Source organism: Delphinapterus leucas, chromosome 9 (assembly GCF_059928025.1).
Source record: "Delphinapterus leucas isolate spDelLeu-1000000601 "Yukka" chromosome 9, BTC_Dleu_Yukka2, whole genome shotgun sequence".
In the NCBI taxonomy this organism is placed as follows: Eukaryota; Metazoa; Chordata; class Mammalia; order Artiodactyla; family Monodontidae; genus Delphinapterus; species Delphinapterus leucas.
In genome coordinates this window covers 43,869,308-43,889,410 of record NC_143137.1, presented here as the reverse complement: position 1 = coordinate 43,889,410, position 20,103 = coordinate 43,869,308, and the positions used below count along the sequence as shown (strand labels likewise).

The 20,103-nt window shown below is 37.6% G+C and overlaps 1 protein-coding gene across 5 annotated transcripts in view; it reads left to right on the top strand.

Moving 5' to 3' along the window:
* Nucleotides 1–20,103, top strand: part of BBS9 (Bardet-Biedl syndrome 9) — a 453,658-nt gene that overhangs the window by 15,445 nt on the left and 418,110 nt on the right. For all 5 annotated transcript variants that reach the window (XM_089917019.1, XM_089917020.1, XM_089917021.1 and 2 more), the window contains exons 5-6: nucleotides 2,830–2,894; nucleotides 8,552–8,665. In XM_089917019.1, coding sequence (XP_089773145.1) covers nucleotides 2,830–2,894; nucleotides 8,552–8,665 — 179 coding nt within the window. The remainder of the gene's footprint in view (nucleotides 1–2,829; nucleotides 2,895–8,551; nucleotides 8,666–20,103) is intronic.

Genomic DNA, 20,103 nt, shown 5'->3' with positions numbered 1-20,103 from the left:
TATGAATTAAATATATTTCCTGTATATTATCACCTAAGTGGTCCTCATGTACTGAACATTTTAAAATTTGGAAACCTGTACATTTAAGATAGAATAATTTAGGACTTTTTTATAGCAACAGACCTAAGATGCCTGATGTGTCAGAAGCTTAAAGGAAAAGAGATAAGCTTTTGAAAAATAACCAAAGAAATAGAAAGTATTCACCACTTAAAGCACTAATTGTCCAGTTTTGTTTTTTTTTTTTGCGGCATGTGGGCCTCTCACTGTTGTGGCCTCTCCCGTTGCGGAGCACAGGCTCCGGATGCGCAGGCTCAGCAGCCATGGCTCGCGGGCCTAGCCGCTCCGCGGCATGTGGGATCTTCCCGGACCGGGGCACGAACCCGTGTCCCCTGCATTGGCAGGCGGACTCTCAACCACTGCGCCACCAGGGAAGCCCCCAATTGTCCAGTTTTAAACAAACTGTTTGTTTAAAAAAATTAGACATCATAGCAGTTATGTGATTTGGTGCATAACTTTGAAGCTTTGAAACAAATTACTTATTTGGGGTAGAGAGGTCCTTAGTTTCTTAAAGGAAGACAGCTCACCCCACAAAGTAAGTCTTTGGTTCAAATTACGTTATTTTTAAACCTAATTTATTTTAGAACACCGTTTATTATTTTGCATTTTGTGTAATACGTCTGCTTTTTATTTACTGATGATATTGCTGATTTTATCTTATTTTCATATATGAATTTTCTTAAAATTAAGCCTGTATTTCTTAATCATTTATAAAAGTATCTATTGTGAAGTGTTATGTAGACAGAGGTGGCCTTGTTTTCCCGTACCTTCTCTTTTTGAGCGCCCTTTTGCTGTCTTAAGTCTGGGAGTGCCCTGAGCTCTGGATTTTGGCTCACTCCAGTTGCACATCGTGATTTATTGGCCCCAGGTTCCACTTGTTCAGGGCCCTGACTCCTACTAGAAAAACCTGAAAGACTGCTCCTGAGCATTAACCCTCTTCTGGTAACACGATTCATTCGGATGGGAAGCTGCTTCGTGGATGCTATAGGCCAGGACATGAGACGGGACTTTTATGCCCTGTGACAGGCTGGATCAGGATTTTATGGTTGACGTGGCTGGTGAATATCTACTCCATCTAAAAGCTGATGATGATTAGGTGCCCACTGTGTACCTAGCACATATTAAACATGATGGATTTGTAAAGTAAGGAGACAAAAGAATTCTTGCCTCTAAAACGCATTTTTACCTTTTCATTTTTTAAAAAAGTGGAATGCTGTCACAGTCATTCTACACAGCAGTGTGGCTTTCACCTATGCGATCACTTGTTGGAAGGGAGGAGGTGAACATTAATGATACTGTACTAGTATTAATTGACTAGTACTATCTCATTAATCTTATCTGTAAGATGTGATCTGCGTTTAGAGATAAGGAAACTGGCTGGAGCTCAGAGCTTTAGGTTACACAGCCAGCATTCAGGCCCAGGTCTGTCTGACTCCATTCTTTACTGTCTTTCCATGACATCATGTCCTTTTCCTGTGCATGATGGAAAAATTGTTTTGAGTATTACAGAGTACATATAAAAATCTTTGAAGGCGGTCTTGATTATGTGATAGTTGTGTATATTTTCATTTTCTGGTAGTAGAGTGAGTTGGTGAGTATATATTCACTGTAACAATGTTTTGCAGGTATTATCTAATATAATTCTTGTTTTATAAATGAGAAACTCACACTCTGAAATATTAAATGATCACAGAAATATCAAAGTGCCAAGACAAGATCCCAATCCAGGACTTCAGACTTCAATTATAGTTCTTTCAGTTTAGAACAGAGTCTGCATCAGAGGTCGAACATCTGAGGCCTGCTTGCAGATTAGTTTTAAATTTAAAAGAATTGCCAACATTTAGGAACGAGAAATTTTCACATAAAATCCCTGCATTCTGGCTTTTCTTGAAAAAGAATGTGGAGATCTGGCCACAAGCCCAGAGCTGAGTAGTCGTTGCCTCCTTTAGTCTGGCCCTAGTCTCCAATTGATCACAGCCATTTACACCCTTTATTCACTTATATCTTCTGACTTGACCCTTGAAGACTTTGAATTTGGGATTTCTAGATTGTGCCTTGTCTCTGGAAACCACTTGATAGGGGCTGGGAAGTGTAGTGGTGACAGTGGCTGTTTATTTCTATTTGAGATTTAGACCAAACTGAAATATTTTCAATACCTTTAGTATAATTTCAGACCTCCATGTGATATATGCCTTTTGCCAATGATGATTAGCATTCTGTAGTGCTTTATACTTTACAAGGTGCTTTCACATGATTTTTATTTCATTTAATTTAAACCTCTTATTTTCCAAAAGGGGAAATAGGCTTAGAGAGTGTAAGTGACTTGCTCAAGCCTGGACCAGAGCGTGGGTCTCCCCCTCCGCACACACCCTGTGGCTTGCGGGATCTTAGTTCCCTAACCAGGGATCGTACCCGCACCCACTGCAATGGAAACACGAAGTCTTAACCACTGAACTGCCAGGGAAGTCCCACGTGGATCTCCTTATTGTGGGAGAGCACTCCTGAAGGCGCCTCCGATATGACTTTTGCTGGGAGACTCCCTTGGTTTCAGTGTGAAGGCAGCTCCTTGAGGCAGAGTCCTTGGGCCTCTGGTATTGCCAAACTGGTTGCTTGTTGTTCAATTTATTTTTCAGCTTTGAATGTTATCTACTGAATTATTTAGTTCACTCATGATAGGTTATGGTTAAAGTCTTGTTTTAAAATCATTTTGTCATTTTTTGGGTTACATCTGAAACTAGTATTTAAACTTTTAAAACTTTCCCTGTTTTTCAGAGGTACTGAAATGCTTCATTTGGCTGTGTTGCATTCTAGAAAACTGTGTGTCTACTCTGTCTCAGGTAAGAAACATTTTTTTCTAATGTAGAATTTGTACTAAAATCTGGACTTCTTAATATTATGTAAGAATAGTTAATATTGACTCAGTTGAAGGTTTTCTTATCTTGGTTAGCATTTTCCCATTGTTCATTTATTCTTTCAGGTACAAAGACTATTACATTTTCTTGGTCTGCTATTTCCATGCATACTTAAATTTCTATCACTGTAGAGGGTTCCTTGGAATCTCCTTCATCTGAGGAATTGTGTGCAGGATTGCCTATGACTAATAGAGGCCAATTCTGGGTACTTAGGACACTTGAGTCTTAAGAAATGTTCAACAGCAACAGCAAAATTCATTACATGCTGAGTCATGGTGGTTTAAAGTACATTTTCTTTGGTGAACCTCAAGTATTTCTCTTTACAGTTCCAATTTCTTGGCTTTTGGCTGTCTTTACTCAACCAGACCTTAAGGCATTTATTTGAGACTTAATTAGGTTTCATTCCCTGACATGGTACTGTGGGTACAAGTATGAAAGTTAATTGCATTTTGGTTTCAGCATTTTGGCCCTTATTAAATATGAAAAGGTAACTTACAAATTTTGTTTCAGTTATTAGATAAATTTTAGTCCAAGTTGATAGTTATTTTTATGACGTGCAATATGGGGGAATCTTTTAATGGATACAATAAAGCTGAGTGTCTGTGGACCTATTGCTTATACAAAAGATACTCTCTTTCGGAATTTGCTGTAAATATTAGCTTCTAGGATTTGGATTTCTCACACTCATTTTCTTGATTTGGGCTTTCTTTGTATTTTGCTTTCAATTTGAGTCATGATTCATATTTACTGTCTGGATATTTTTTTTTAAAAAATAATTTATTTTATTTTTGGCTGCTTTGGGTCTTTGTTGCTGTGCGTGGGCTTTCTCTAGTTGTGGTGAGCGGGGTCTGCTCTTTGTTGCGGTGCGCGGATTCCCATTGTGGTGGCTTCTCTTGTTGCGGAGCACAGGCTGTATGCAGGGGTTTCAGTAGTTGTGGCACGTGGGCTCAGTAGTTGTGGCTTGTGGGCTCTAGCGCGCAGGCTCAGTAGTTGTGGCGCACGGGCTTAGTTGCTCCGCAGCATGTGGGATCCTCCCCGATCAGGGCTCGAACCCGTGTCCCCTGCATTGGCAGGCGGATTCCCAACCACTGCACCACCAGGGAAGTTCCAGAGCTGGGTATTCTTAGGCCATCTCATTTTGGGGCAAAGATCTATTAGATTTTGAAGGCAGCCTTGATATATGGTGTGTGGTAGGCATACTTGTTGAATGAGTAAATGAACTTATTTCTAGGTAATGCTGAGGCAATTGGTAGTGGCTATTTGTTACTCTCTGTATGTTATTTTCTTCTTTTCCTTCTCTGTTACCACTATCATTCTCTTTTCCATTTCCATTCTATTTATATCAGAGGCCTGGTAAAGTACCTCTTACTGTCATTGCTAAATACTCTTATTGGTTTCATGGTAAAAGATGTTGTTCCTCCTAGCGGTAGGGCAGATATTTAGTGTTCTAGAGTAAATGGAGAAGGTATGATATAGGCTACTTTATTGCAGGCATCTAGTTGTTCCTCTGTTTTCCATCATAAGCCTGTTAACTTGGAGTGATATTTTATTAACAGGTATGGAGGAGGAGAACTTGCCCACAGTAAATCTTGAATACTGCTTGGGGTACTGGTCCCTTCTAGAGGCTCCATGGGGGCTCTAAGAGGGCAGGAGAGGGACACATCCTAAAATCTAGAAACTAGGTTAGACTCTTGGCCTTCCCTGGTCCCGTTTGAATGATGGCTCAGAAAGCCAGAAGTCTCTAGAGTTCCACTGGGGTGTAGGGCATAGACTAGGGATGAAATGTGTGTTTATCAAAAAAGGCTAGTGAAAGAAACTGGCATGTTTGGTCACAACTTGTTTATGGGACATTGGTATCGTCCTTCAACTTAGTGTTGAAAATGAAAGTTATTTGTCACGGGAATGGCAATTTTATTGCTCTTTTCTATTCATTTACAAGCTTTGTATTCTCTGGGGATGAGGAGTTGTCCAAACTACATTCCCTTACACTCCACCTCATTTTCCTTCTCTGTCTCTCATTTCTTCAGCTTCCTATGATATTCGTAGCCTGACAATTTGTATATTTTTCCTGGCTTGGCTTAAATTGAGAAGCAGAGAAGTTAATGTTTTTGTTCTCTTGAATATGTTTCTTGAGGTACCAGACTGAACTTTTACCTAGCTTTTACTATAACAGGGGAAGCATAAACACTTTCTAGTTTAAGTGAAACCACTGGTGTCAGCAGATGAAAAGTGTTAGCTGAACTTGACATCCTTAACCCCGACTGCCCCCTCCCCAAATGCTTTTTGTTTTCTTTTATGAGCTAATGTGCTCCTAAAAAATATTTGAGGCAAATTAGAGGAGACCTCCTGGATATAGCAAACAACTCTTAATAATCAGAGGCTAGTGTGCTGACTTTTTTTTTTCAGGGGGTGATATGTCATTAAATGCAGGCTTAATATAGAGAAACAGCAGGGTCTTGCTGACCTGAACTTAGCCCATCTTATCATACTCTGGTAAAGGAAAAGCATCACATGGCATCTCAGATTCCTTCCTGATGGGCCTGAGTTTCTGAGTAAGTGGTTACAGATGTGTGAGCTTAAGCCATACTGATTATGTTCTTTTAAATATTCTTTTCCAAAAATTTTGTACTTACTAAGCATTTGACATATTTATAGAATTTTAATATTTGCCGTGAGAGGGCAAAAAGATGTCTCTTTACTTTTGACAGGGTTATATAATCTAATTTGGTTATTTAATACAATGAACCTTTTAACTTACTCTGTAATGACTTTTATTTCATTTAACATCATTAGATTTCTCAGCAGTTATGTAAAATTACACCAAAACCTGTTTTCAAGGTGACCTTTGATTGTCCAGAGAATTATTTTGTTTAAATTACATCTTGTTTAAATAAGACCATCAGCATAAATGTTCTAATATCCATTTACTTTCTAATTGATGAAACTTTATATTAACTTTAGCTATATATAGACTATTATTATAGATATACATTTACTGTATTCAGTCTGTATATTCAAGGACAAAATCTTTGTAAATAATTTTAATCTTATGCCATCAATGCTTCTCTAGAAAACAAGTGATCAGAATTTTTAGATTTTCAGGTACTACCTTTATTCCAAGTTAGTATTGAAGGAAGATAAATTGTCTTTTGTTCTCCATAGGTGCACTATTACATTTTAAAGTGCTATCACCTGAAATTTAAAAACTTACCAATGCATTTGCAGCTTTTTCAAGACATAAATTCTAATGTCATTTCATGGAAGTGTGTTTAAATATTGACTGCTGACCCTTGTGTTCACTGACCTTTTGGCTAGCAGGCATGCGTAAGTGCATTCCTTACTCGGAGGGGTCCATCTGGTTTTAGGTGCAGAATGAAATTTGGAATTTCAGTAGGGACAAACCAAAAGTTTCTTGGATCTTTTTTTTTTTTCTGGTTTCTTAGAGGCTAGAACTGTCCTTAGGTCAATGCTGTGAGTTATGTTTTTAGAGTTTTTGTTTTTTGATTTTGCCCGTGTGGCTGGTATGGTTGTGATTACCACCAGTTTCTCTGGACCTTACTGATTTTACTACCATTTAGGTTCCAGAAAGCTTTCATCTCCTATCAGGGTTAGCTGGCAAATTTGAGTCTTTCTCTTTGTTTTTTTACTCTATTGGTATGTTAGCATTTTGGTTGTTAGCATTTTCAGGGGCATAGATCAGAGTAGAAGTGGTTGTCCTCCAAGAAATCCTTGCCTGTTAGTTTTTCTCTTTCAACCCTCCACCTTCCAAATGAGGAAGAGAAAGCCAGGGAGAGAAAGGTAGAGGTGAAAATAACATATATATATTATACTGAAGTATAGTTTATTTACAATGTTGTGTTAATTTCTGCTGTACAGCAAAGTGATTCTTATCCATATTTATATATATACACACACGTTCTTTTTTATATTCTTTTCCATTATGGTTTATCACAGGATATTGAATATAGTTCCCTGTGCTATGCAGTAGGACCTTGTTTTTTATCCATTCCATATATAATAGTTTGCATCTACTAACCCCAAACTCCCAATTCATCCCTCCCCAGGAAATAACATATTTTTGATGCTGCTTTTTTTTTTTTTAATTTTGGAAATTGTCATTGGCTTACTAGGTTCCCTGAAAGTTGTTAAATGATGGACAACCAGGTACCAGTATATATAGTGATGGCTCTGAAGACCTAGTTTGAGTACTGTGTCCTTTATCAGCTATGTGATTTTGGGGGAAATTTGTTGAATTTTTTTTTAAAGTTAAGGTGCCTCAGTTGTAAAGTGGAAGTAGAAGTACTTCTGTTCTTACAACCTCCGTGTACATTGGTGAATCCTTCTGGACAAAAAACAAACAAATAAATGCACATGTGTAAATATGTATATACATACATACATACAAACATATATTTAGATTTTTTAAAAATAAATTTATTTATTATTATTATTTTTATTTTTGGCTGTTTTGGGACTTTGTTACTGCGTGCAGGCTTTCTTCAGTAGTTGTGGCACATGGGCTCAGTAGTTGTGGCTTGTGGGCTCTAGAGCACAGGCTCAGTAGTTGTGGCACACAGGCTTCGTTGCTACGCGGCATGTGGGATCTTCCCAGGCCAGGGCTCGAACCTGTGTTCCTTGCATTGGCAGGCAGATTCTTAACCACTGTGCCACCAGGGAAGCCCCTATATTTAGATTGTTTTAATCATCTAATATTATCCAGTTTGGGACTATTTCATTTGCTTTGTGATATTTTAAGTTTTTCTTTTAACTTTTGCATTTTTGAACAAATGACAAAGATGCTGCTTAATGGAAAATGTTACATTTGGAATCATTTTTCTTTCTAACACCTCTTTTAATCATAATGTTCTTGCCTGATCACTAGGATATAGCTCTAACTGTATATACTCTAGAAAGCCTAACAACTAGAGAGTAAAATGCGGATAAAGAATCTTTTCTCGTTTGGAATGAACTACAAAGTGATTGTAGCACATATGATCTATTAAATGCAGGGAAAGTATTTTTCTTTGTTTTGAAGGAGATTCTTCTTGGCAGACTTCAAAGAAAACATATTGTCCTATTTACTTGCTGAGAGAAGCTTTAGATCTCTCTATTAAATTAGAACATAATGTATTAGGGGCTTGAATATTTTGAGAGTTGGGACAGAAAATTGAATTGCTTGAAAGTGTGGGGAATTTTTTTCTTAGACACTTTGATTCATGTCTTTGGTCTATCGTTATAAATGCAGGGAACTTAACCTCATTTATTTCAGAACTGAAATTGGAGGATTTTGTTGTTATTTAAATAATTACACTTTACTTAGACATAATGGACATAGATAACAATGTCACCCAGGGTAGTATTTCATCTATTGGTATAATCTAGCTGAGACTTAAATTGTTTTAACTGTGCTGGCATTCTGTGTCATCAGTATGCTAATTGTTCATAATACATATGTTTTAGTGCTTTGCCATTTTAAATTTCACTGAAATTGAATTACTTGGAATTGGTAAGAGGATGAGAAGATATTAATATTTTTTAATGTAAACAAATACAAAGCAGTCTTTTTGTTTATTTCTTTTTAGGAAGCTTGGGTAATGTGGAACATGGGACCCAATATCAGATCAAATTGATGTATGAACATAATCTTCAGAGAACAGCCTGCAATATGACTTATGGATCATTTGGTGGTGTAAAAGGTAATTTGCATTTAATCATGAGTGTGCTATTGTAAGGACCAGAATATTTGGCCATATAAAAATGGAGAATTTTGTGGTATGAATCTTAGAGTTAAACATATTTTATTGAAACCTTTATGTTCAAATACTTGGGCAAAGTAATAAAAAAAGAAAACTTTAAACACTGAATGAGTTTGATTTTCATATAACCAGCACTTTTATGTGGTCTACAGAGACATTTCTGAAACTGTCTTTTCTTTCCATTTTGTCTTTTATACATGAGCTGACTGAAATTGAGCTTTTCTGTGGTGGAACTGTGCGCCTGCCTCTCTCAGTGGAAGAAGGGGTTGATCTCTTCATTGATGGGGGTCCCGGCTCTACTTAGGCAGGGTATAGGCAGGGTGAAGCTGTAGACCCGTCTCCACCTAATCCACCTCCAGGGCCACTGTACAGGGTTGTGCGGATTGTTTCTAAACCAGGGCACCTGGACCAGGGGCGTGTGGAGACTGAAGTGCAGACCTGATCCTGCTCATCAAGCCATGTTCTCTGGCCTGGAATAAACATCCCCAGAGGAAGGGTGCCTTTCCTAAATTTCACAAAGGCATTACCTTTACGAAGTACTGGCCCGGTGAGGCTGGGTTTCTCCCACCCTAGTGGTATCTCTTTCTAATTAGCACAAGGTCTACCACCCTAGTTCCAGAGTTTCTGAGTTACCAAGGCTTGGTGCTTGCTTGTGTTTACTGTTGCTTGTGTTGTGAGAGAATAATTTACAATCCAACTCCTCTCGCTTCACTGTGACAGGACGATAGAGGAGCTGCTGGTGTTGAAATAAGGATAGGAAGCCAGGTGTCGACACCTGTGTGATTGTGTGTGTGTGTGTATGTGTGTGTGGCACCTGATGAACAAGTAACTAGGGATTTTATAATATAGCTTTGGGCTCAAGTTTTTATGAGTTTATTGTTTAACTGTTGTGTTAATAAAAAGGCTACCTATGTTAGATTTTGCTTTAGTGACACAAAAAATGTATTTTGGAAGCATCCTTCATTCATGTGAACTCACTCTTTTCGTATATAGAGGTAAAGGCAAGAATATTTTGGGTGGTAATGTACAAATAAATGTTTTGTGTAATTAAAGTGATATGAGACAAAACACTTGGCTGGATTGCAGTATTGCTTACCTTGAGTAACAGGAATGTTTGGATTATTTGAAGAATATGGGAGATGTCTAGAGTTAGATGAAGAGAGGAGAGAAAAAGCTAAAATTTGATGAGAGGCTAACTTCTGTGAGGTGTCCCCTCCCAACTTCAGCTGTTAGAACTGATTTCCACTGTTCTTTAAAAAAATGTCTGATATGATCGGGGGACCTAGGTCTCCCCTGTTTAATTAACTATTTTCAATGTTCTTTCCCCTACTAAATCCCCCAAAGAAAAATGGCTAAATTCTATACATCTGGAGTAAAAAAGGTTATTATATGAGGAAAAAGTGCTTTGGCTAAATGAAAGTAAGTTTTTATTTTTTGGTACCATCAAGACATTTATTTATTTTAAAAATTTTTAATTTTTTTTTATTTTTGGCTGTGTTGGGTCTTTGTTGCTGTGCGCAGGCTTTCTCTTGTTGCGGCGAGCGGGGGCCACTCTTTGCCACGGTACTCAGGCTTTTCATTGCAGTGGCCTCTCCTGCTGTGGAGCACGGGCTCTAGGCATGTGGGCTTCAGCAGTTGTGGCTCGCGGGCTCAGTAGCTGTGGCGCACAGGCTTAGTTGCTCCGAGGCATAGTGGGATCTTCCCAGACCAGGGCTCGATCCTCTGTCCCCTGCATTAGCAGGCAGATTCCCAACCACTGTGCCACCAGGGAAGCCCTATTTTTAACAAGACAATTCGTTAGATCACATGTCAAATGTTATCTTACATTGATTGCACTGTACTTTTAGTTTTATTACCAGATCAAGTTAACCCAATTAAAATAAAGTTTTAAATAAATTAAATAAAAAAGAAATTCCTTGCTTTTGTGTGATATTTTTGCTATATTCAGTAATGGACTTTCAAAGTAATTAGAGTTGCTTCTAGTTTTGAAAAGAATAGGTAACTTTGTACTTGTATATCTTCTCTTAGTTCTTAAATTATGCCTTACATTTAAAAAGTACCTTTTGAAAAAGCAAGAGGCTATTATAACGTATCTTACTTTCCTATGGTTAAGCAGGATATTTCCCAATTTGAAACAGAGAGGTATACGAGTAGCAGACGCAATTATTCTGTTTCATGGGTTTGAGACACTTGCATAATATCACTGAGGTATCTAAAAGGAAACATGAAAAAATAATGGGGTGGTAAGGTAGTAAAAATTAGCCTTTTGGGAGGATTGGCACGGGGAATGGGGAGTTACTGCTAATGGTTACAAGGTTTCTTTTTGGGATGATGAAAATGAACTCAAATTAGATTACGGTGATAGTTGCACAGCTCTATAAATACACTGAAAACTACTGAGTTGTATACTTTTAAGGCGTGGTAAGTAAATTATATCTTAATTGTAATACTGTTAAAAAATTATCCATGGGATAAAACTTGCTGCTAGAGAGGTGATAGTGCAGTCTGTACATCCTACATGGCTTGTGGCCATGTAAAATTTTACAGTACTCTTATAAAGCAGGTTGGCTGTTAAGAACTGTGAAAATGTTCCTGAATGCTGATATGTGGTTTACAGGAATGTATATTAGGAAGTGATCCAAAATGTGAAAAAGTCATATCAAATTGCCATATATTTAATTATTTCCTTCCTCTTTGTCCTCCCTTCCTTCCTTTTGTATATACATGTATTTATTTGTAATATAGAAAAATTAGAAGTGATCTAAATGAGTAACAGAGGAGAATGATTAAGTAAGTTTTGATGCATAGATTCAGTGGGTTATTATGAAGCTGTTGAGATTGTTTGGTTTGCTGAAATGAACGTCTTTGAATATAAATCTTTGCCCATGTTTCTTATTATTTTCCTAGGATAGAATGTAGAAGTGGAGTTATTGAGTCAGAAGGGTACAAAATACTTTTTTCTCAAAAAAGCACTCCTGCAAACTATATAAATATATTGTAAAAAGTACAGAATTTAGGAAGAAGAAAGTAGAAGTCACCCCAAGAAATGCACATTTCAAAAGAAAGCCTATTTTCTAAGCCTGATGCTGCTACTGTGTGTCTGATGTGCACCTTTACAGGAGACAGAGCGGGTCAATCTTTTAATCTGAAAACTTCCCTAGGCTTGATCACTTGATCTGAGTTTTTTTTTTTTTTTAATCTGAGTTTAAAAAAGGAAATTGAAAAATTTTTGTCTTCTACCTTCCTCTGTATTTAAGATGTCTTCTTGTGGAATTATTAAGTTGAGTAATCGTGTCAGTAGTCCTCAAGAAAGGAATTAAGCAAAAAGAAAACCTAGCAGCATTTTAAACAAATGTGTTTAAAGTACTGATAGGCAGAGGGAGTTTATTTGGTATGTGTATCAGAATGAACTACCACTAGATGGCAGTCCTCTACAACCTTGAGCTTTAGTTGGGTCTCCCTTTGAATATAGAGGTATGGTAAAAAATCACTAACGGAGGAATTTTTATCCCAAATAATACTTTGCCTTTTACTAAAAATAAATGTAACTTCAGAAGAGCAGTGGAGTGGTTCTTTAAAAAATTAATTATTATAGGTAATATCTCAGAATATAATGTAAAAATGCTTTCTAGCTCTTCTTTTCAAATTTTAATTTGCATCCAAATTGTAAAGGGATCATGATAAAATTGTAGGTTCTGGCTCTGTAAGTCTGGAATTGGACCTGAGAGTTTGAATTTCTGACAGTCTCCCAACCGATGCCAAGTTGCAGAGATCTAGAGCTTTGCTGCCACCGTGCATCTACTGAGTGCTTGTTCTGTACCAGGCACTGTCCTAAGGGCTTTATAGGTTGAGTAACTTAAGATATACTTAGTAAATGGTAGAGGAGGGATTCCAACCCAGGCTCTCTGCTTCTAGAATCTTATGGCATTAACCATACTATACTGGGCTATCTAGGCTATGAGTAAATTTGCTTTCTCCCTGATTCAGGAAAAAAACTTTCCAATCAGAAAGATGTGTACTTGGTTTGGCTAAGGATGGTGCATAACTTTGGTTCTGCACAGATTGTGGAAAACATGTTGGGTAATTTCTGGGTCAGATATTTGCTTTCTCAATTTCATTTCTTTGGTTGATACTTTGGTTTATAAGAAAAGTACCCCCTAAAATAATCAGAGAGTTTATATGTGTGTGGAGGTAATATATTATTTGAAATTAGCAAAAGAGTAATTACTGTTTTTTTCTAACCCTTTTTTGTTTGCTTGCTTGTTAAGAAAACTTTCAAAAATACCCTTTATACATTTGTAAAAACTCAAAGGTGCATTCATTTGATGCCATAAGTTTTGGTTTTACCTCAAGCTATGTTGCAATGTCTATTAATGAGAAAAAAGTGCTAAAGAATTAGGAAATCTAGTTTTATGAACTACTTGAAGAATATTTGCCTAGTAGCTTCCATTATTCAAACTACTACCTGCCATTCCAGAATTTAAGTAAAAATTCTTTCCATATTATACTTTTTAGAGGGAAATGATTGAAATGTGCGATATTAGTGGCTATATTGGGCTTTTTTTTTTTACAGAGGGGTGTGGAAGATGTGTTTGAAGTTTAAAATGTTTATAGTTTCTTTGATTTTATTCTAAGCTGCTTTTTTGAAGGAACATGTGACTCTGGGTTTTTGTAAATATGGTAGTTTATCTATGCTTTTTATACTATTGACAAATTAATGCTTACAAAATTTAGTGAGTGACATAAGTATGGACAATCAAATTATAGTTTGGAAATATATGAAATCAATTTTGAAAAGGTGGATTTGAATTGATTTAAAAATATATTACTAAAATTGGTGTTATTTATTTTGTTTGGTAATTTGAATTCTACTTGTTTTTGAAAAAAGGAACAAGTGATATGTCTGCCAGATTTTCCTCTGCTTTTGTTTCATTGTGTCACTACAACTTCCAATGGTTTTTGACATGATACTTTACCTAATTAAGATAAGCTTGCCATTTCAGAATAGTATTTGGAAAAGGACATCATTAATGTTTACTGATAAAAACCCAGTGGTGGAATGAAGAAGGAACATTATTGTTTTAAGGTCAACAACTGTGTATACCTAGTTTGGTAAAATATGATACTTTATGTAGTCTATGTAATGTATCTTGCTACTATCAAGATAAATTTGAGCTAGAATTTCCTTTACTCATAATGTGACTTATAGACCCTATAGTTGCATCCTCAATTACCCAAAATTTATCCTGTAGGGCTGAGACAGGTTGATGAACCTTATAATGTATAGGAGTCTTTCAAATGTGTGACAACGACAGTGGGAAGAAATAGTTGATTTGTTGGAGATATATGGGAACTTTCAGGGACTAGAGCAAGTGTGGTAATTGCATCATCTCTCTCTGTGTGTCTGTTTGTCCGTCCATCCATTCATTCATCCATCCATCCATCCATCCATCCCTCCATCCATCCATCCATCCATCCAATGCCCATTTACTGAGAGTCTTCTGAATGCCCAGGCACTGTACTAGTTTCTCAGAGTAGAAAGATTATAAAGTCTTTGAGGAGTCTTCGAGGACACAAGATGAAATCTTGATCTGATGAACAAAATGCCTTCCATGATATTTTGTTAAAAAATTTAACTTGAATACATTTTTATTTGAAAAATTACACTGGATTATGATGGGCCAGTTTTGTTCCTTAAAACTTTTTCCCATTACATAATTTGTGCTTTTTACTCCATGCTGAATTATTGCCATCTCTTCATAATGAATTGTGGTTTATTAAAAAAAAGGCTCTATAATACTTCAATGGTGATTATGACCACCATCTGGTTCTTTATTCAATTTTTAACCTTCTCCAACATTTTGCTTCTTTGCTCTTATTTTTTATATTTATCTTCCATTTATTTATTCATTCATTCTATCTATCTATCTATAATTTTACTGTGGTAAGAGAAATTAACATGAAATCTACTTTTTAAATAGATTTTTAAAAATTGAGGTATAATTGACCTACAGTATATTAGCTTCGCGTGTACAATAGAATGATCTGATATTTGTATCTCTTAACAGATTTAAAATCATATAACACAGTATTGTTATGTATAATCTGCTCTAATTTTAAAAATTAATTTTCTTGATCATAAATTTTTGTTTTTCATGAGAGTATATTTTGAGCTTACCTGGTAATAGACAACTCAAGACTTAAAAAAATGTTGCCATCAAAACCCCAAACCTCCCAATTTCTGTATAGGTCACAATTGTGCTTTTCCACTGGATGTGGTTCTTTTCTCTTTCGAATCTTGCCTTTGGTACAACTGAGAATTCTTTTGATTGCAGTTGACAGTTGGCTTAAGCAAGAGTATGAAATTTACTGGCTCTCATCATCTGGGCCTTCAACGTGATCAGATCTGGTTTCTCTCTTTTCATCTCTTGCTTCCATTTCCTTGGACAGGCTATTTCCCCCTGGTTACAAGATGGCTATAGCAGCTCTAAATTTTACTTCTCAGATTCTAGTCCATGTGAAAAAGTGCCTGCTTTCCTCCCAGAAGGCTCAGCAAAGCTCTCTTTCCAAGTCAGTGCCTCTGGTTGGGCATCTCTGAACTGTTAATCTCACCAAAGTAATGTGATTACACTTGGGCTAGAGTTACTTTTGCTGAAGGTATAGTGAATTCTCCTTTTACAAATAAGATTGAGAGTGGGGAGGGGTGGATCTTCGGGGGAATATCAGTGAATAATCAACTGTGGTGAGTTTGAGGATTTCAGAGCTGGTCAAGGAAAGACTATGAGATGGCAGTAGCACACAATGAGCATCTTTTGGGTGGTGCTTTGACAGGATTTCTTATGAGGGGAAGTCCCTTGCAGCAGGAGATCTTCCAGAGACAGTGACACGGGACCACCACCCAGAAGGGGAAGAGGGCAAGAAAACTCCCAGGGGAGGCGGAAGTTCGAGTGGGGCTTATGTGTCTAGGTGAAGTTGCTCAGATGCAGGATTGTGAGTCTCTGTCAGGGAGCTGTGAAGGGCAGCCATGACTTGGAGCCTTTTATAGCCCCAGGATTTGTCTTATATGTGGCTAGCAGGTGTTAGGTGCAGTTTCGCAGGGTATGCAAAGAACTTACACTCTAAATGGGTAAAGATATGCTAATTTGGGCTATATTTAAAGCAGTTGGAGGTGTGAACATTTGAGTTCTGTATCTATCTGTGGGTTTTGAGTTCACTGTCAGCCTGCTGTGAGGAAGTAAACAATGTAGGGTAACGTGCCTTTCCTTTAAAATGGCAAAAAGTTTCACACATTGATTTTAAACCTATGCACATTTTATATTCTGGGAAAGCTGTCTTGAGGTGCACATAGAGTGTGTCCAATCACACCTCAGGATCTTTGGTAACATTATCTGCTGGTGGATGGGGAGTATCCTGTATCAGTATTCTGGGACTGATGGGGAGCATGTGTGACAGCACTTCTGACAGTCATCGATGCCCGCTGCTGATTCTCGGTTCTGTTTTTTCATCATCTGTCTTTCATATGTTATCTTCCCCTTTCTCTCTCTCCCTTTCTTTTTTTATAGTGCGTTTGTGGAATTGCCAGGGCAATCTCTCTATCTTGCTGAAGTGTAGCCAGGTCAACTCTGTCTGGGTCAGTTTGCTTTTTTACGATGCTGGTGAATTTTACTTGCCTTTACTCCTACCCAACCAGAGATGAGTTTGTTTTCCTTTCTTTCTTTCTTTCTTTTTTTTTTTTTTTGCAGTACACGGGCCTCTCACTGTTGTGGCCTCTCCTGTTGCGGAGCACAGGCTCCGGAGGTGCAGGCTCAGTGGCCATGGCTCATGGGCCCAGCCACTCTGTGGCATGTGGGATCCTCCCGGACTGGGGCACGAACCTGTGTCCCCTGCATCGGCAGGCGGACTCTCAGCCACTGCGCCACCAGGGAAGCCCTTTTTTCCTTTCTGACACACTGCTTTGAGGGCTAGATGTTGCTCAGGGAGTATCTGTGGCTGTGGCAGCCATACTGGACCATCCAGCGTCAGCCCTGGCTTTTGTGGTTTTGTTCGTCTTGGATCACTGTTTACTCCACCTGGATGGTCTCTAACTTGTTATCTTGGAAGGTGGGAGGGTATTCTCGGGCTTTGGATTTTCTCTGTGCTGACTTCCTCCCCCATGCCTCCTCTTCCTCCCACCCCCGTCCTCTCCTTCTGGCTCCTTGCGGGTATGTGTGAGACTTCTGTAGCCCATCTTGCCCTCCCCATCCTCCTCATCATTGTTGGAGATATTTAGTGTGGCTGCTATTCTTACAGTCTGTGGCCTTTACTGTTGTTTTTCTTTTGGCAGAAAAACACCAACATGGTAAAATTTGTTTTTCTTATCTGATAGAAAGAGAATGTGGTAAAGGTAGAGGTTTTGTTAATCTGGGCATTTCCATTTCTCCAGGCTGCCTATATCCCTTCTGGATCTGTCTTTCCCTAAATTTGGGAGTTTTAGTAAGGTTTCAGAATTTTGTTTATTCATAACCTCACCACCCCTCCTCCTTATGTGGAGTTTGGATTTAGCACCTTCAAAAAATGCACTAAGTCTAGCCCTGAAGATTCTTGGAAACATCTACGTTTCTTGATTGTCACCATTTTTCAAAGGTTATGGCATGAAGTTGTGTTCCTTCTTTTGTTCCACTGCTGCTGGTGTATGTTTACTATTCTTTATATCATTTAATTATTTATTAGTTTGTTTAGTCCACAGTGTTACATTTTTGAAAGTAGTCCCTGGACTGCCAGATTTGATGAACGGATGTTTATTATAAAAAATTCTTCTTGATTCAATAGTTCAGTTGTTTGGATGATTCTGGTAGACTCCTGGATAGATGATCTTTTATTTTATTTCTATTATTTGAGCTATTTATTTAGTACAGATTAATTTCTTTGTACTTGGTGTGAACGTCTTTTTGCCAGATTGTTCTTGGCTTTTAAACTGTGGGTTCTTGGTTTTTAAATTGTGTGTGTGTGTGTTTTAATGTGGTCAAATCGTTCCTTTCCTGTTGAATTTATTCTATTTGTTCTAAGCTTAGAAAGGTCTCTCCTTTGCAGAGTTTTGATGTTTCTGTCTTCTGTAGTTTGATTTTCCAACAGGCATTTTTATATTTATTTATAGAGAAGACTATATGGAGAGAGCTAATATTTATTATCTTCTCTATGTTGTGCTATTGCATTTAACCCTGTAAGATAGGTGACTTAATTACCATTTCCCAGATTGGGAAACAGAAGCTCACAGACCATAAGTGTCTTGCTGCAAATCATACCTGGACAGAGGGAGGCCTTGAATCCAGAGCTATCTGATTTGTGGACTTAAAAAATTATTCACAATCTAACAGTTGAGAGTTATGTTTTATTTGGTGGGAGTTTTAAGGACTTCAGGCCCGGCAGACAACATCTCAAGCAACCCTGAGAAAATGGCTCCGAGGAGGCAATGGGGGGAGCCAGGTTATACGGACATTTTGAAACAAAGGGCAAGTAGTTGGGAACATCAAAAGATCATTGTTAATTAAAGAAAACCAGATATCCCAAGTTAAGGAATTTAACGCTTTTCTGTGTGTGGGAAGATGCAAGAGTCTGGACTCACTGAAATCATTCCTTTGATATGCACCTCAGCTGTCTGGGGCCAGTATCCTGTATTTTTACATCCTGAGTTTCCTCAGGGCTCACCGTAGGGAGTGGCTGCAGTCTGATGGCTGCTAGACGGCAGGTATTCTTTCCTTCCTGAGTTTCCTCAGGGCTTACTGGCTCATGTTGGAGGGCTGCATTTGCTGATGACTGTGACATCCTTTGTTTATTGATGTGGCAGGAACTCTTCCATTTCTCAGATTCTAAAGCCTATGTTATTTCTAATACATTACCTCTTATTTAATTGCCTTCCTAGTTAGAGAAAGGATTTATGTGAACCGTGAGAGAGGCAGGAGAAGGAGGCTTTTCTGTAAGCTTAATGAGGACAGAAACCATATTTTTTGTTCACCATCGTGTGTCTATAATGTCTTGCACAGTCCTCGGCACTTAGTGGGCTAAATAAGTATTTGTTGAGTGAATGAACCAAAATACCCATGTAACTGAGCAGGGCCGACGTCATACACATCAGGCTTTCAAGGTTATTTTTCAGAAAAAAATGTTAGCCCGGTGCCCTCATTCTAGCCAACTTCTGAGTTTTGTTTTCTTCTTTAACAAGCACGTGTTGACCACCTACTACAGTGCATGGGTCATTGTAGTTACTGTTAACCACCATAGTGGTAAAAGTGGAAGTGATTACTTGGGCTTCCTGGATTCACCTTTGCTCAAATTATTTCTCAATATGCCAGTGAGGCAGCACTTATACAAGATAAACTTACCAATAGAAATAATCAGTTTTTTCATCTATTTGGGGTTGTGTTTCTATACATTATTGATCCTTTTGTTATTAATATGTTTTTCAGCATAAAATGTGATATTCAAGATTATTTGAGTGTTTGTGATAATGTTCACAAATCAAAAAGTTTTTATTTTTCAAAAATTATTTAAATTCTTTAATATTTAGTATAAAAGACATTTCTTCTCTTTAACCTTTCTACCTCTCTTCTTTTTGTGCCTTGTGAAAGCTCATTTTCCTGTAATTCTTTCAGTTCTTTTATTTTACTTTGATTTTTTTCAGTCAAATAGAACTTCAAAAAATAGAATTTTTATCAAGGAAAGGTTAATGTCAGAGTATAGACATAATATGGGCATGGTATAGATTATAAAAGTCTGACAGCACAGTAGTCCCACGTTTGTGACTGAGGTGGAAAGAAAATACTATATATAAAAGGTTCAGTATGTTTGGGAATATAATTGTCAGTAAAGGAGGCGAACAGATTTTACCAATAATATATATGAGCATGGTGGAATATTTTTTAAATCATAAAATGACTTCTATAAGCTTGTATGGGATTATATTGTCACATAAATAAAAATTCATGAATTCTTGGGAATAAAAAGCCCGCCAAAGAAAATAGTGAATTGAAGAATAAGTCAGTCACCTTTGCCTCATCTTGAGGCAACCCTAGATAATCAGATCCTCAGCCTTCAAATAACTTCTAATTGTCTGAACTGGAGCCTTTTTCTTGTCTGCCAAGGAAATGTATTAGTGGCCACATGTGGTTGCTGAGAGGCTATACTTCTCAAAAGCCGTCTGGATTCTTTGATTGCCATCCAGAGAGTGAGCTGATATGCTCAAGTGGGGTGAATGAACAGCCAGAACACAGCTTTGCTTTTCTGTGTAGGGATGTTAGTGCTAATAAAAGATTAATGCTATTTTCCTTATAGGGAATCAAAAAATAATGTTTGGATAACCCTTGTCTCACTAGTGAACCATATGGCCTCTATTTTCTAATAGA